Source organism: Cheilinus undulatus, linkage group 6, assembly GCF_018320785.1.
Source record: "Cheilinus undulatus linkage group 6, ASM1832078v1, whole genome shotgun sequence".
NCBI lineage: Eukaryota > Metazoa > Chordata > Actinopteri > Labriformes > Labridae > Cheilinus > Cheilinus undulatus.
Genome location: NC_054870.1, coordinates 46485944 through 46503587, shown reverse-complemented (window position 1 = coordinate 46503587; position 17644 = coordinate 46485944). Strand labels below are relative to the sequence as shown.

At 38.6% G+C, this 17644-nt stretch overlaps 1 protein-coding gene across 6 annotated transcripts in view; it reads right to left on the bottom strand.

Moving 5' to 3' along the window:
* The window catches only part of LOC121510817 (collagen alpha-1(XIX) chain-like), a 281327-nt gene that overhangs the window by 118559 nt on the left and 145124 nt on the right, over positions 1–17644 (bottom strand). For all 6 annotated transcript variants that reach the window (XR_005991990.1, XM_041789059.1, XM_041789062.1 and 3 more), the window contains one exon: positions 1302–1346. Coding sequence is in view for 5 of the 6 variants with exons in the window: in XM_041789059.1 (XP_041644993.1) it covers positions 1302–1346 (45 nt within the window). In the remaining variant the exon portion in view is untranslated. The remainder of the gene's footprint in view (positions 1–1301; positions 1347–17644) is intronic.

The following is a 17644-nucleotide window of genomic DNA, read 5'->3' as shown; positions in this document are numbered from 1 at the left end:
GACAATTGGTGCTAGTAGACTCACAGTTAGTAAAACTGGGATCACCTGAGAGCAGTGAATGTGTCTCAAGTGAGTGAAGTATAAAAACACCTGTGTCTGGAAGGTCCAGTCACTGGTTAATCAGTATTTCTGGTTACCATTACACCGTTAAAACAAAAGAACACTCCAAGCAACTCAGAGAAAAATGTTGTTGAAAAGTATAAGTCAGGGGATGGATACAAAAAAAAAAATCCAAGGCATTGAACATCTCCTGGAGTTCAGTTAAAATCCATCATCAAGAAATGGAAGGAATATGGCACATAAATCTGCCTAGATCTGGCTGTCCTCACAAACAAGAAGGAGACTAATGAGAGAGGACACCAAGACAACTGTGACTACTCTGAAGGAGTTCCAAGCTTCAGCAGCTGAGATGGGTGAGACTCTGTGGACAACAACTGTTAGCCAGGTTCTTCACAAGTAAAAGCTTTATGGGAGAGTGGCAAAGAGAAAGCCACTGATGAAGAAAACTCAGATTAATTCTGAACTGGAGTTGACCAAAAGGCATGTGGGAGCCTCCATGGTCAGGAGGAAGAATGTTCTTGGTCTGAATAGGACTTTTTGGCCATCAGACAAGAAGCTACATTTGGTGGGAACCAAACACTGCACATCACCACAACCACACCATCTCCACTGGGAAGCCGGGTGGTGGCAGCATCATGCTGTGGGGATGCTTCTCAGCTGGAATTCTTGTAAAGGTAGAGGGTAAAATGAATGCGGCAAAATATAGGAAAATCCTGGAGGACAATCTTATTCAGTCTGCAAGAGACTACAGCAAGATTCATTTTCCAGTGAGACAATGATCCGAAGCATACAGCAAAAGCTACACAGAAACAGTTTAAAGAGAGCAAGGTGCATGTTTGGGAGTGGCCGAGTCAAAGTCCAGACCTCAATCCAATAGAGAATTTGTGGCTGGATTTGAAAAGGGCTGTAAACACCGCTTAAGCAGTTTTTTCCCCAGGAAATGGAGCACAGTTGCAGTGGTCAGACCTGTTTACATTGACTCAGTCCTGTGGTTGCAGCCAAAGGTGCATCTACTAAATACTGTCACTTTCACATTAAAAAGATTTTTGTTTTTTTTGGTCCAAAAAGCCAAATAATATTGACTATGACTGATTTATAAAATCAATTAAAGTGTGAAACATCCAAGGGGGTAAATTATTTTTGAAAGGCACCATGACACAAGTTCAGAACTTAAAAAGTTAATTTTTCTATCTCAAACTATGAAATGTGTAATTATGTTTCTATTATTGTATTTTACTTACTTGAGGGCCAGTGGGTCCAGGTTCCCCTGTTTTTCCTCTTCGTCCCTGAGGAAGACAGACAAAAGAGAGATTAAGATGAGTGAGTGAAGATGCGCCAACAGGTGTAGCTGTGCATGCATGCTGCCAGCAATTAAGGCTAGACGGCAACTCTTGTCGCAGTCTCTAATTTGCTTTTAATTAACAACAAGAAAACAGCTTAATTGCTGCACCCTGTGTGGCCCACTAGTCTTTGTTCCCTCCTCTGGTTTACTGCCTCCTTTCCAGCTGTGAGCGTCCCCTCATGCATTAATCAACCTGAGGAGCAGATACCGCAGCAAACAGGCCGGGTCGCTGAGAGCTGTCCAGCAATTAAAACGAGGTCAGGAGGAAGCGACCAGTTTAGCCCATTTTTTCTTGTTTCGAGGCTGAGGTTTTTAGGTCTTTCTGCTTGAAAAGCTTCAAGTCTTGAAAAGCTGACATCTTAATAAGATGTAATGTGGTCTGAATCGAACCCAAGTTTCTATAATTTACATGAAGAGAGCTTATGTCCTCGTCCTCTGTGGATATCCTTAATAAACTGGCAGAGCATCAATGGCTCTGTGTTATAAGGAGTATCTGGAATTAGCTGGCTCTCACACACTCACCAGACAGATGTAAAATCAGCTCAATTAGAAGATGGTATTACTCAACTATTCACTGAACGGCAGGAGTATTAGACAATGCAGATATCTGTACCACAGCTAAATATGATTACCTCTTTCTAAAAGGGATTTCATCATCTGACAAAGCTGCTTTATTGAAGCTGTATATGTCTCTACTACTGTATGTGTCAATATGGCTGACACAAAAACACTTCTCTCCTGCACAGAGTCAGCAGTGGAGAATGAAGGATCACTAGCGGCTGAAAGAAAAGCAGAAAAAAAAAAAGACGACGCCCCCGACTCTTCCTTTCCTGACACTCTGGGTATGCAGACTTTGACTAACTGGGTCGAATTTGACATGTTGCATTTGCTTGCAACAAACACAATGGAAGGAACTTCACTGAGAGCCTTTTAATCATCTGTTTGCATGTGCACTCGTGCTCAAATGCCACGTGTGTTGTTGTTTGTAGAGCACAGATTACAGGATTACAGAAACAGGAGAAGCCGAGGTGCACCACGGTAAATATTAACCTTAATGATGACACAGTGGAACCAGTTTGTGCTTACTCTTGGGAGTTTCATGCCTCCCTGTGTTCTTGTTGTTTGAAGTACCAGCGCAGCCCCGGCCAGCGTCTTTTGAACATCTGTGGTAATGCACTTCTGAGGCTCTGAGTGAGTGTGAAGGAGTGGGGGAGCTGGGGGACTTTGAATTGCATCAATGGGAAGAAACAGCACCTTTAAACCTTAAAATCCTTCCCTTCAAATGACTGACATTATACTGCATTGGATTAACCTCTTTGAAATGTAATTGGTTGTAATTGGCACAAAAGGAGCGGCAAGAGTGTTTCAGGATTGCTTGAATAGCGGCTGGTGCATGCAGATCCAAAACTCTTCACTTTTGTATGAAAAGGTCTGCAGAAACAGCCTTTCAGCACTCAGGAAGATGTTATTTTTTCTCTCAGTGAAAAAGACGAGCCTAACACCGAATTGTTGCCATGCTTGCAAAAAGACCACACCATCTGCCCTTTCTCCCCTCTACCCCAAAACAAAAGCAGATTACATAGATAAGTAATTTAGCTAATGAATATTTCATGCCCTATTATTCCAAGCGGTCATGAATTATGCAGATTTTGAAATTATTGTTCCACTTCTGCCCCAAAATCTCTTTTAACACCAAAGTGCAAAATAATGTTATGCCCATTTATTTGCATGTTATAATCAAAATAAATTGTGGTACTCCAGAGCTCAGATTTCATCAAATAAAGTCAGAACAAAAACAGGCAATCAGTGGTTAATTGCATATTATTTTACCAAGGCCTGGAGTTGACTAGCACAGTCACATTTGAGTCAAACAATAGTTCTTAATGAAAAAGCCGTCTTTGGAAAGAGATTTTTGTTACAGGCAGGCCCACCCACAGGATTAGACGGGCCCCTGACAAATAAAGAGAATGGGCCCTCCCCAGTCCTGATTTACTGATGGTGTCAATGTGTGTGTATGGGATCAGTAACACTGGTGTTAGGCCCCGTTTACACAACGTTTTTGAGTGAAAACGCAAAAGTTTTGTAGTGTTTTGGCTGTCCGTTTACACGGCAATGGCGTTTTGGTGCCTGAAAACTGAACTTTTGGAAACGGGTTCCAGGGTGGAAGTTTTTCAAAACGCCCCCATCTCCATGTAAACAGGGAAACCGGCACTTTCTGAAAACGGACATGCGCACTGCAGCTGCAGTAAATATCACGCGCAAGTAGGCTTATAACACATGCACGGATGGGAAGCCCAAAACAAAACAAAGATGGCTGACACCAGTGTACTGTTTGTGCTCCTCACTCTTTTAAATTTAACTGTACTTCTCCTACAAAATGTTGATTTAATTCACCATCACTTGGATTAGCGGAGATGTATTTCGTGCCTGCACCAGATTCTGACTCCACCCATACGCCGTCGAAGCAGCCCGAAGGCGATATTGGACATTGCAAAATCACACCACCATCTACCGGCCTGGCATGTATACTACATCGTTTTTGGTGTTTCCAGCAGTCTCGTGTGAACGGAGATCTTTTTGAAAACGTTGCCGTCTGAACTTGGAACTTTTTGGAAATGAAAACGGAAAATGAAGCAAAACATTTCAATGTTTAGAAAGGGCCTAAGTATGGGTCCTGTACATCAGTTTCCTCATTTAGGAGCTGAAGAGTGTCGATCTATTCAGATGTAAAGATTTTTTTATTTGTGCCACTTCAATCCCTCTTAACCACTTTCCCTCTACCCATTTTTACCACTTCTGTTTTTCACTTTTCAACCATTTTTAGCAGCAGCAAACACAATCGTCTGAGCGATGGTTAGAGATCCACAACCCTACATCGTCCATCCTGCTGGTGAGGGAGCGGGCGTTTGTGAGAAAGATGCTTGGTATAGCAGGTTTGTGTGGGGCCACTGTTAGCCTTGCCTGCAGCTACTGTGAATATAATGCCACTTTATACCCATTTTTGACACTTTATACTGCCACTTTGAAGCCAATAAGGCACTTTTTAACCTCTTTTCACCACTATTTCTTCCACTTTTAACCCAATTTTGCCACTTTCTGCCTCTTTTTGCCTTTGTCAACCCATTTTTGCCACTTCTTTTTGCCACTTTGCATCAATTTTTGGCACTTTTGCCAATGTTTGCCACTGAAGACCCATATTTTCTGCTTTTAACCCATTTTTACCACTTTTCTGCCTATTTTCCATTTTTTAAACCCATATTTTTCACTTCTTGCCTATTTTTGCTATGCTACATCCATAATTCCACTTCATTATATATATATATATATATATATATATATATATATATATATATATATTTGACACTTTTTACTGCCCCTTGGATGCACTTTTTAACCTTTTTTCACCCTTATTTCTACCAATTTCAGCCACTTTTAACATTTTTTGCAACTTTTTTGCCTCTTTTTGCTTCTGTTTACCCATTTTTGCCACTTCTATTTGCCACTTTTCATACTTTTTGCCAAAGTTTGCCACTTGAGACCCGCATTTTCACCACTTTTCTGATTGTTTCTATTTTTAAACCCATATGTTTTCACTTTCTGCCAACATTTTTTTGCCTCTGTTAACCTATTTTTGCCATTTTATAATCTTATTATACCATCCTTTCTGCCCATTTTGGTAACTGAAGCCATTATGCCACCTTTGAATCTCTTTGATCACTATTTCTGCCTCTTTTTGCCACTTTAACCTGATTTTGCCACTTTGCGCCTTTACCTCTGTTAACCCATTATTGCCACTTCTTAAGTCAATTTTTTTTATTTTTCTACTTTAAACCCATTTTTGCCACTCATGACCCCTTTTCACCCCTACTTAAACCCAGCTTTGCCACTTTTCTACCATTTTTGCCTCTTTTGTTGCCACTCCTACCTTTGCCACTTTTCACCACAATTATCTTATGTTTTTCCGTTGAGTTGTGTCAGCTGTGTCTTCTATATTTTCTAGCATCCTGACATTCGTGCACATCATGGCTTAGCTATGAAATCTTATGTTACTTCCAAATTGTTTATTTCAAAGTGCCCATCACACTGTTAACAGTAATAAAGAAAGGTTTAGTCTGCTTTAAGAAAAGGAGTTTACATTTTGAAAAAAAGCTTTATACTACAGCAAAGATACATTAAAAATATATATGTTTCTCTGATAAGATTGGTTAATATTCAGTTTAAAAATAAAATATGATTACAACAGCTTAACTTTATAATGGACCGTGGTTTTGCTGACCTCCATGGGCCCCCAGTTTGGCTGAGCCCCATAAAGCTCTCCCCCTTATAGGCTACCTCAGTTACAGAAGGAGAAATTTAACTAACCTGTGGCTTCATGCAGTGATTTCCAAAGTGGGACTCACAGCATGGTAAACCCTGTGAGGGGGCTTCAAGGTAAAGTTAAGGCTATCAGTGAGTCAACATCAGACGTCACAGCTTCTAAAACGAAGACAAGAAGACGACCTGATGAGTCATGGTTCCCCCTCAGTTTCACCTATACAGTGATGAGTAATGAAGTGAGCAACACTCCTTCCTTTTGCCACATCCTTCCTGTGTGACAAAGGTTTTTCTAGAGTTGACTTAGGCAAATAAATAAATAAATAAATAAACCAACTAAAATGACCAAAGATTTGCACACCAGACTTAAGAAGACCTGCTGCACAAAAAAAGCCCAAACTAGATTCTGGAGTTGTTGCAGGACAGGAAAAACAGGTGCATCTCAAAACATTAGAATATGATGAAAAAGTTATTTTTCCTGTCATTTAATTAAAGAATAAATATGGTTCACAAAAAACAGTATTTATCTCTTTGTCTGAGAGCATTTGGTGTTTTTTGTTAAGTATGTGCCATTTTTGCCACTTTTCAACCCTTTTTAACCACTATTTCTGCCCAGTTTTGCCACTTTTTACTCATATTTTCCCCTTCTGTAAATTTGTTTTGCCTCTATTAACTCATTTTTGGCACTATTCACTCATTTAGACACTTTATAATCCCATTCCACCACCATTCCTGCCACTTTGGAGCCATTACGCCACTTTTAAACCTCTTTTAACCACTATTTCTGCAAATTTTTGTTTGACTGGTCAACACTGGGCATCACCACAACATCCCCAATAAGGAGACTGACAGAAAAATAATGACTTGACTAAAAATAATGGGTTTCTTCAGTTAAAATTACCACGTTAGCTGGTTAGCCTATTAATTAGGCATGCCTGATATTGAACTTTTGCTGATATCCTATATGCCGATATTTACAGAATCATTTTAGCTGAAACAGATATCCATACTGATATTTTCATGTTTAACATAACTAAAAATTCAGTCTTTTGAATGCAACTTAAGGTTTGAGGATTAAAAAAGGAACTTTTTTTTTCTTAAAACACACTTTAAAGTTTAAAGAATGAGGATCAATAAAGAAAAAGATGTCAACTTTCATTGGTCTGTTGGTCCAGCCCAAAACTCTACTAATTTATTAGTATAAATGGCCGAATTTTACAGTTGATACATGCTGCTGTTGATATTTCTGTCGATACCGCTATCAGGCCCATAATATCATGCATCCCTGCTATTAATTTTTTTCTATAAGCATAAAGCTAATAAACTAAAAACCCCTGAGAATTGTGCATCATTTGCCACTGATTTCACATTTCATGCTGTCCAGCTTCACTAAACCACAGCAAAGACACATCTCTTCTACACCTCAGAGTTTTACGCCATCACTCAGTGAGGAAACCACCTCAGAAGAAATATAAAGTCCCTGGAACATGTAGATAATCAAAACCCGACAGCAACAGGTGGTAAAAATGTATGAAGTGATTCAGCAGTGTATTATCTGAGGGGTCGAAGTTGATCTCTGTGTAAATGCCACCTCAATGATTTGATGGAGTCTAAATGTCACTCACAGACCTCTTTGACTTCTGGTACAGTTTGTCACCAAAGGGATAATTTGTTGTATATTATTGAGGTCATTTTGTAAACATGTAGACTCATTATAGAGATTTATTTCTTTACCTTTAAAGCCAGTTTGTTTGCTGTCAGTGCAGAGAAAAAAATGAACTCAGAAACAATCTTAACTCACAAAGGATGTACTTTCAAGGAAAATTCAGTGATGTGAACTGCAGTACATCCTGATTTATCAGTTGGCATAAAGTGCTGTCAGTTAATCTTGGCAGGAGTGTCAATTTCATCGGGCTGCTGTGCGAGTACGCGCCACCGCCATGCTACCGCAATAGTAGTCTCCTGTTGATCAGGCAGTGTCCGATGGCAGTTACTGGCAGTTTTGAGCTAGCTTGGAGTTTTAGTTGAAACTGAGGTCTTATTTTTCATCTTTTTTGTGTTTTTCTTGATGAAAATATCCTGTTCTTTCTCTCTAAGTTCTGCTGAATCATCCATCTTCTTTGTTGTCATAGATTTCAATGTTTGTTGTCAACTTAATTGTGAAATAACAACTAAATTTCAAGCTATAACTCAAGAGTATATCTTTCTTTCCAACTGCTCTGGCACTTGGAAAAAAAGCATTAAGTTTAACACTAAGGGAGTTGAATTAAAACTTGTGTCTTAACATGGAGTACTGGTCCTGCTTTTATCCCTGCAATTCCCTAAACACATCTGATAAAGTTGCTGAATGGCAAAAGGAGCCTCTCCCTGTGGCTACAGGTAGTTTCTATCAGCTTTCTCCATCTGTAAAGTTGCACACTAGGGGGCTTCATCCATATATTTAAGAATATATGGACACCAGTCATGTAAGAGGTCATTTAACCTTGCCATTTCTGTCTATTCTGTATAACCAGCACTATTCAAGGATTTAACCAGGAGCAAATAGCCGCCTGAAGTTGGGCTTTTTAATATTGTAAGTAAACTTAACACCACCTAAGCATGCCAGATTTCTTTTGTAAAATATGTTAACACTATGATAATTGCAGCCTGAATAATGACACTATTGAAAGCCCACAACACCAGCCAACAGTGTCAATTAATCTTTCTCTGCACTAAGCCAGCATTCACTTTCTCATTTCCTTTTGTGTTCCTCCTGTTTTTCTCTTCCTTTGTGTATATTTCATAATTCTGTTGCTCCCGTCTAATCCCTCTCCTGTCTCCTGTTCTTCCTGTCATCTCTCCTTCCCCCTGTCTCCCGTCTCCTGTCACTCGCCCCGGCCCTCCCTCACCCAACTTCCAGCGCCTGTTGGATCACCCTGGCAATCTCTGTTGCTATGCAACGCTCGGTGTCCTATAAATTTGACAACATCCTAGTGCTTGATTATTATTTGAGCGCTGCAGTGTGAAGCCCTCCTTCAGGTCATTGCAGTAGATTAGAGGGAGGGCGAGACAGGGGAAGGGGATGGGAGGAAATAAGGGATGAGGGAGAGGAGAGAGGAAGATGGAGTAGGGTAAATGAGAGATGGTCTGGCAAGACGAACACATATAACAAGGACTATTTATCTGTTCCACTCTAAAAACCTGCAAACCACATAAGAGAAGTGTGAAAAGCTCCCAACATTAGGCACTAATTCAATAACGCTGCTTCTAAAGCTAGAGTGAGCACACATTAGAGCTGAAGTAAGAAGGAGGCCTCAGCAGACTGACAGTGTGTTTTGAACTTCTGCCTTAATCCACACGGATCCCTGCCTTGACTCTGCTTGGAGCTGTAAAAGCGTAAAAGTAAAGCATAGACATGGGGGCCGGCTCAGTCCGACAAAAGCCCCCCCCTCCCAGTCTGAGAGCAAAGTCAACAGCGACAGTGACACACAGCAGAGGCACTCGTTTGTGATGACTCCATAATCCTTATCCCAAATGTCAACACGTTCTCTGAGACATCCCATGTCCGACTACCCATGCTGGGATAACACAGCGGTATAAAACGGAGAGGCCGGGACGTGATGCATTTCCTAGCTATGAAGTAGATATACCATGAAGAAGCAACATAATCCACCTGACAAATGCCCCTGTCAAGAAGGGTCAGTAGATAAGCTAGAGGAGCCCTCTGATATGAACACCACAGGGCCCAACACAGAGCCCAGAGAGGCCAAAACTGATGGGCAGCTTTTTGTTTTCATATGCAGGGAGGGCTATCAGCAGATAAATCAATCTGAACTCATTCCAGTGTTTGAGAATCTAATCATATTTCATACATAATATCTCATCTTTCATTTTGGTAATTTGGCTCAAAGTGAAAGAAAAGATGAAGGCCATTAGAGCTCTGAAAGTCATTATCTAGTTTCAAAAATATGAATCCAATTTGTTTTCCCTTTGACATTCAAATTTAAACTTTTATTTAATTGTATTTGGAGCTATTAGTGTTGCAAAAGTACTTGCAAATGCGTACAAAGATCTGTGCACAAATCTGCAAATGCGTGTACAGCTTTGCAAGTGCGTGCACAAATCCACAAATACATGCACAGGTCCGCAAATGTGTGTACAGATCTGCAAATCTGTGTAAAGTTTTGCAAATTTGTACAAAGATCCACAAATGCGTGTACTTATCTGCAAATATGTAGACCAATTTGTAATTGTGGACTTGTGGACTCATTTTGGTTCAGAATTGGCGGTCATACACACGTGACTTTTGTAGCACTTGTACCGCGCACGATTTGTACTCAGATCTGTAAGCGTGTACTTAGATCTGTAAGCATAAAAGCTGGGTCTGTTGCCCTCAGCGCAGGCTCACAGGCAAGGCTGCCTTTCTCATCATATAGGCATCACACAGGGGGCAGCAGTTAAGACTTAGTAATGGCTCTATATAATGTGTGGAAGGAGAAATGCTATTGTATTATACTGTTATTGTTATTGAACATATTTTCATTGAAAGAGTGAAGAAAATAATTACTTCCTTATCTCCAAAATCATATCACAGTGGTGGTTGAATTGCCATCTCTACAAGATCGGGGTTGATTGTGTTGTATTTAACAGAAATCCCCATTATGACGCTGTATGAGCTGGGTGATGTTAGCAATAAGATTGATAGAGTGGTCTGTAACATTTATATTTATATAAATAAAAGGGGAAGGGAAAGATTGTTGGTTTTGCACAGATACGCTAAATGGCACTGACCAATGTTGACATTTAAATCACATTATGACGCTATCAATGTACGTGTTGATGAAGTGGCTGAGTGGCAGTGTTGGGTTCGAACTTTGCAATGTCCTGAAAATTTATTGATTAAGGCGAAAAATGCCCACTTTTTTTGCCATAATTTCCTTTATGCAGGGGTCAACCGTTCATTGGCCTTTGTTGGGGTTTTGTTTTAAAGTTTGCAGATAAAATTCAGAAGTGCACTACTTTGGCTCATGTTTACTTTAAAAAACTTGCAAATTACTTAGTGGATGAGTCAAAAGTATCATGCACTATTTTGGGCACTTGTACAACTCTACATACAAGTCAGAGTGACTTATTAAACAAAAGTCAAATGTTCTATGCATGTATCAGGTTTTAACCGTTATTTTTGGTGATTTTTATCAGATTTTCTGTCCATAACAAATTCTTTGTTTCCTGTGGTTAGGATAATCTTGTAACTCTCAGTCTACTAGAGTTCCTTATGTTCTACTGAATATATACAAAAGCAGGTTTCCATCATAACAGAAATTCAAGTACTCCTTTAATAGCTGAAAAGGAGTTAGCTTAAGTAATCTTAATAACTAGCTTATCCATCTATCCATCTATCCATCCATTCATTTTCTACACCACTTATCCTGTTGGGAGTCATGGGGGGCTGGAGCCTGTCCCAGCTGTCATTGGGCGAGAGGCGGTGTACACCCTGGATTGGTCTAATAATTAGCTTAATACATTAAAAATGACAAACTACAAGTATATCAAAAAAATCCTTCTTGAGATGCCAGTGAGTCATTTTGAACATGCACTTCTGCATTTTCTATCAAACAAATCACTCTGAAGCTATCTCCTCCCTCTTAGCTGTGTTTCAGAGCACACTGGTGTAGCAGGGCAGCGCTCCTTTAAACATTAAATCTCACTTTCAACACCATTCAGTATTCATTAGACAACACACTGGTATGAGTTGTTTCACACTGTTGATATGGGCATAAATCTTTAAATGAAAAATACTAGGGCTGTCAGTAGTCGAGGTAAATGTCGTTAATTAGGGTCCACAAGTAGTACACTAATATTTTTTTGGTATTGCGATTAATTGCATGCTTTGTTGTGCCGTACAACATAATCTGATTAGGGTGTGTCAGCTCCACCACTGTTCCTTCACACAACACTTTAAAAAACTCACAGACAGAAGTCATGTACTTTTAAAATGATCTTTTCATTCATTTTAAGTCCATAGCAAGTTCTTTATTCTGTGGTTAGGTCCATGTTTAAATCTATGATTTACCTCTAAAAGTAGGTCTGTACCCAAACAGGAAGTCAATAACCCCCAGTTTCAGACTCAAATGTTGTAAATTTAAATGTAAATTCAGAGATTATGTACATGGTAAAGGGACTTGAGTTTACAAAGGTTGTTTCTAAAGTGACCATCAGTATCAACTAATCCCATTCATGCAAATCCACACACACACACACACCACTGGCGCAGCACTGGGAACATTTTGGTCTTAAGTGTGTTGTCCAGGTTGAGAGAGAACTGACTATCAAGTGATCCACAACCTCCACTAAGCACAATTCAAATAAATTAAATGCAGTTACCCAGGGGTTGCATCTTTGTGTTCTATAAAGGCTGATGAATCAGGCAGTCTGGGGCCGCGTCCCTCCCCAATCTTTCTCTCTCTCTATTTCCTGACTCCATCAACTGTCCGATCTGAACAAACACATAAAAATACCAGAATTCATCTGAAAATGAATGAATGAATGAATCATTTAAAAGTCCATTGTTTCACACAATGGTTTTTAAAGATGATATCCCTACTACACAAAAAGTTGTTATAGCTTTGGATTTTTCATTAGTGTTTAATTTACTTTGTTTTCACATTTTTTTTAAATTCTAGTCTAGTTTTTCTTCATTTTGCTGGTTTGATTGTGTAGTTTTTAATTTGTTAAATACTTCATTTTGTTAGTGTAGTTTTAGTTTTAGTGTTGGTTTTATCTTTTTTTTTCAGAATGGGATACCTCAGGGGTGAGACCCAAAAAGCCAGAAAAAAGTAGGCAGAATACAGTTTTAAAAATATATTTTCAAATAGGCCAGTGGCTCCCAGCTGTCTTCCTAAAGGCCAACCCTACTAATATCTAAGTAAAGCTAAGACCCCCAGGACCCTCTTGGAAAAACTTAAACATCAACTTTATATTGATTTCATTAACCTAATACGCATAACATAATACGGCAACATATGATGTTATTATGTTATACAACATAATATGCCTTCTTACTTAATAGGGTCTGGCTCAGAGATCTATCAACCATCCTTTATCATGATGGTGTGTGAATATAGAAGAATAAAGAAGGTCGGCTAATGTTCGAGGAAAACACTCAAAATGTTAAAGTTTAGAAAGATATCAGAAAAAAACGTAACACTTTTGGTTTAAAAGCCGTACATTTATGTGAACCAAATATTGACAATTTTGAGGTTATAGTCAAGTTGTGTGAAAAAAATCAGACCAGATGAAACTGTTTTCTTTTCACAAGTCCTGCAGTTGAGAGTCTGATCAAATGATACCTCTTACTGTGACTGATCAGTAAGGGTATAGCCCAGAATCGTCACATTATCACTACCGTCTGGACTAAAAAGAGACATTTCTGTTAACTGGGGTTATCCAACCACTGTTCTCAGTTTGGTTTCTCGAAAGCAAAGTGACTGTACAATGACGTAAATTTAGGACTTTAAAAACGTGAAAATTTTGAGTTAACAAAGTCAAAATATAAGACTAATAAAACTTGGAAAATTCTCTTTTTTCTTGTAAATTTATTACTTTTTAAACTCAGAAATTCTGGGTTTAGTTTCCTGTAAATATACAACTTTATAATCTAAAAAAATTAGATATTTTTATTTTTCTAAAAAAATAACATACCCACTTTATATGTTTAATCTGTAAGGGTGTCCCAAATACGCTGTCGTACATTATGTTACCAGCCTTGATTAAAAAACATATATATATGTACATCTAACATCAGAGCTAAAAGCCTGCCCAAGACCCCCAGATGGGAACCAATTAAACTATGCTACTCTTCACTTTTTATTTAATTTATTCAAACTGTTCATTTTGTCAACTAAAAATATGACTAAACATGTTCATTGACAGCCTTTTTTCCATGACAAAAACTAAAACTGACAAAACATATGTGTAGTTTTCTTCAAGATGACTAAAACTTGACTAAAATGTAATGTAGTTTTTATTGGACATTCAGAATCTGTGATATTTCTCCAATGTGGGTAAATCTGTCAAAAAACAATGTAGCTGTGTCTCTTCAGCCTCTCAGCTGTAGGAAACAGGGACCCCAGGTTTGGCAGAGTGCACAGAACACACTAACATGATTTGGTACCAGATTTAGGCAAGAAAATAAATGCTTGGACTAAAAGTAAAGACTAATGTGTGTGGAATTTGTATGGACTAAAACTAGATTAAAATGTTTTTGAGTTTTAGTCGACTAAAAATTGACTAAAACTAAGAAGGGTAGAAATGACTAAAATGTGACTAAAACCAAAAAGCATTTCATCTAAAGACTAGGAATAAAGTGAAAAACAGCTGCCAAAATTAACACTGTACTCGAACCTGATGTGTGGATAAAACCCCTGCCTAAAACGTCCTTTGTGTGGAAAAAAAAAAAAAAAAAAATCCCTCAGGCTATTTTACACTCTGGCATGGTAGGTATAATCCCATTTTATGTTTGTTATTTCTGTAGACACACAATATAGTTGTAGTTATTTTTCATTCTTGTGTAAACCTGGTCGTATTTGATGTATAATGTGATGATTTACCCTGACATTAACCAGCCATCTAAAGTGCTTCACAGCCTAACCACAGATCTGACTGTTAGCTTGTAAAGTGTTTGGCATACATTAATTTATTTGTGGTGGTTGGTGCATGTTGGTGTAAGCTTTCTGTTAGCTCCTCTATGCACACGGGAGCCTTAGTGATAAAAATGTTCTGTTTCACAGGGCTCCCATTAAATATGGGTGATTATGCAACAACTCCAATAAGCTATTTTAGATTATACTGTTATACTGGTCTGATAAATATCAGAATTGCACAGGATATGAGAAAAACATGAAATATGCAATGGCTTACTTCAATATTGCTTTAACTATATAAAGTATGATAAATAATAAAAAATGAAAGATTATACATGAGCTATAGCTATAGCTGGGTTTCTTGAAAGGTGCTATATAAATTCAAGATATTATTATTATTATTATTATTATTATTATTATTATTATTATCATAACTCACCCTTTTGGATGTCTACCCAATGTCTTCATGTTTACACAGCATCTGCAGCACATTTCCCCAGAATGCTTTCTTTTCTACTCTAAATTGGCCCCAATTATGCATAACTGAAAGCTAGTCTTCATTTTCATCTCAGTGCATCAAAATGCATAAAATCATAGCATCTATACTAAGGCACTGATTCAATAGGTGAGATCGACAGTACATGCCCCGAGTGTGAAAGTATTGCTTGTTTATGAAATTTAATATTAGGTCTACAATTAAGATTTTGGTTGTTTCCTGCAGAGTTTGAGACCTTGATTTGCAGACACTGTGTTTTACATTGTAACTGTGCTGCTTGACTTCTATTGCTCTTTGTTTGAGGACTGATTATGTGTATGTTCTTTATGATTGAATGTGCTTTGTTTGACTGTGCCATTGTTTTTATTGTGCATGTAATCTCAACAGCCTTGGCTCTACGGGAAACCTAAATGTCTTTTTCAAGACTAAATAATAATAAGGTGCGAATGAATGAAAGACTGTTTTCATAGCTTTCAGTCATGTGACCATGTAGAGTCCTAGAGGGGAAACAACAAACAAAAAACCTTAGAACAGTGGTGGCTACTATTAAATGCTACATGGAACTTCAGCACAGAGCTTTTTATTCTCCCTCTCTTCTAAACAGTGCATGTTTATGTCTCCTGACAACCAAAGAAAAATTTACATATTAGATAAAACTACACATTATTGTCATTTTAGACCCTTACACAGCAACACTGTTTAAACCGCCAAAATCAGAAAAGCCTAAAGGGGTCTGGCTGCAGACAGCAGCTCTGAAATGCCCCTCCTGTAGACCACGACTGTGAGACGCCGCTGCTGTCAGGACAGAAGTGATGTAATTTGCCTGTATCCAATGTTCCCCATTTTAGAATATTTTATAAATGAAACTTTATTTATAAACAAAGTCTGGCAATTACATCCATGACATAATCACAATGCAAACATTACAGACTAAGAAACATTTCATGAATAAAACAGAAACATAGGTCAGAGGTCTAATCCTGGATTAAATTATGTGTAGACCATGTCTGATGCAGTTATGCAAACAGTGGCTCACTTTAGCTTTGTTAGCATTAGCTTAAGCTACATAGCTACACCAGCTACATAGTTGGGCTTTAGCAATGTGAGTTTTAGTAAACGTAGCTTGTGCTTATATAGCTACATAACCTAAGTAGCTCACACAGCTTTGTAGCTAATGTAGCTTTAGCCAACACATTGAAGGCTAACCTAGATTCATTAGCTTTAGCTATGTCAGCTATGCAGCTATTATAAGTTTAATAAAATATGAGTTTATGAAATTTGCAAAACTGAAAAAGGTACACACTCTTCAGCTATGCTACCTACACAGCTTATGAAGCAAAGCTCATTTCATTTTGAAAAATGTACCATTTATTTACACGTGTATTTGTTGACAGAAAAATTACAACACAAACTAGAAAAGCACTCAGAGAGTGCAGACCTCTGCCATTAGCCCTATCTCCCAATAGTGCAGAATCCTTTAAAAATTCCTGGATCCATCCCCGAGTGCACAGCATTCACCAATTACTCCCTCCCCACTGGGTTGGAAACATGGTAAAGCAAAGCACTGGCTTTGCTACAGGTGGACTGTCATGGTGGAAGCATTGCCTGCCGGTGCCAACAGATGCACTGACAGTCTCACCCATGGTCTTACCAGACGACTGGAAGTCATGGCAGAGGCTAAATATTCCTCTATTCCTCCCAGCATTGTGAGTATTCTCACTACAAATCGCTGTCTTTCTCTCTGCTACGCTCCGACTCATCTCCTCGACCGGGCGTGCGTATTTCAAACTCTATAAACTCCAAAACTTTGAATAGAAACACACCAAAAACATGCTGCTGGGATTAAAGTTACTCATGTCCACCATCTCCTGGTGTAAAGTGGTAACAGCGCAGACCTTTGCCATTAGCCCTATCTCCCAATAGTACAGAATCCTTTAAAAAATTCCTGGATCCAGACAGTGATCTGGATTAGTCCCAAAATCTAATCATTTCTTCCTTATGCCATTTCTGACATTTTCTGAAAATTTCATCAAAATCTGTCCACAACTTTTTGAGTTATGTTGCTAACAAATGAACTAACTAACAAACTAACTAACTAACAAACCCACCCGATCACATAACCTCCTTGGCGGAGGTAATTACATTACAGATATATATTACATAAAAATATATAAGGTAAAAAAGTGACTGAATAAATATTCATCCCCTTTAAAGTGGCTAGTAGTCTTACAAATAGTAAAATGGGATCACCTGAGTGCAGTGAATGTGTCTCGAGGTATTGTACTATAAAGACACCTGTGTCTGGAAGGTTCAGTCACTGGTCAGTCAGTATTCATGGCTACCATTACACCATAAAAGCAAAAGAACACTCCAAGACACAAAAGCATTTTCAAGACACTGAACATCCCCAAAGTTCAGCTAAACCCATCACCAAGAAATGGAGGGAATATGCCAACAAATGTTGCCCGGGTTCTTCACCAGTCAAAGCTTTATGGGAGTGTGGCAAAGAGAAACCCACTGTTGAAGAAAACTCAGATTACATTTCAATTGGAGTTGTCCAAAAGGAATTTGGAAGATTCCACGGTTATTTGGAGGAAAGTTCTTTGGTCTGATGAGACCAAAATGGTGCTCTTTGCCATAAGACAAGATGCAATGTTTGGTGGACACTGCACATCCCCATAAACACAACATCCCCACTGCGAAGCACCATGGTGGCAGCATCATGCTGTGGGGATGCTTCTCGGCAGCCCTGGAAGATTTGTAAAGGTAGAGGGTGAAACATAGGAAAATCATGGAGGAGAATCTTATTCA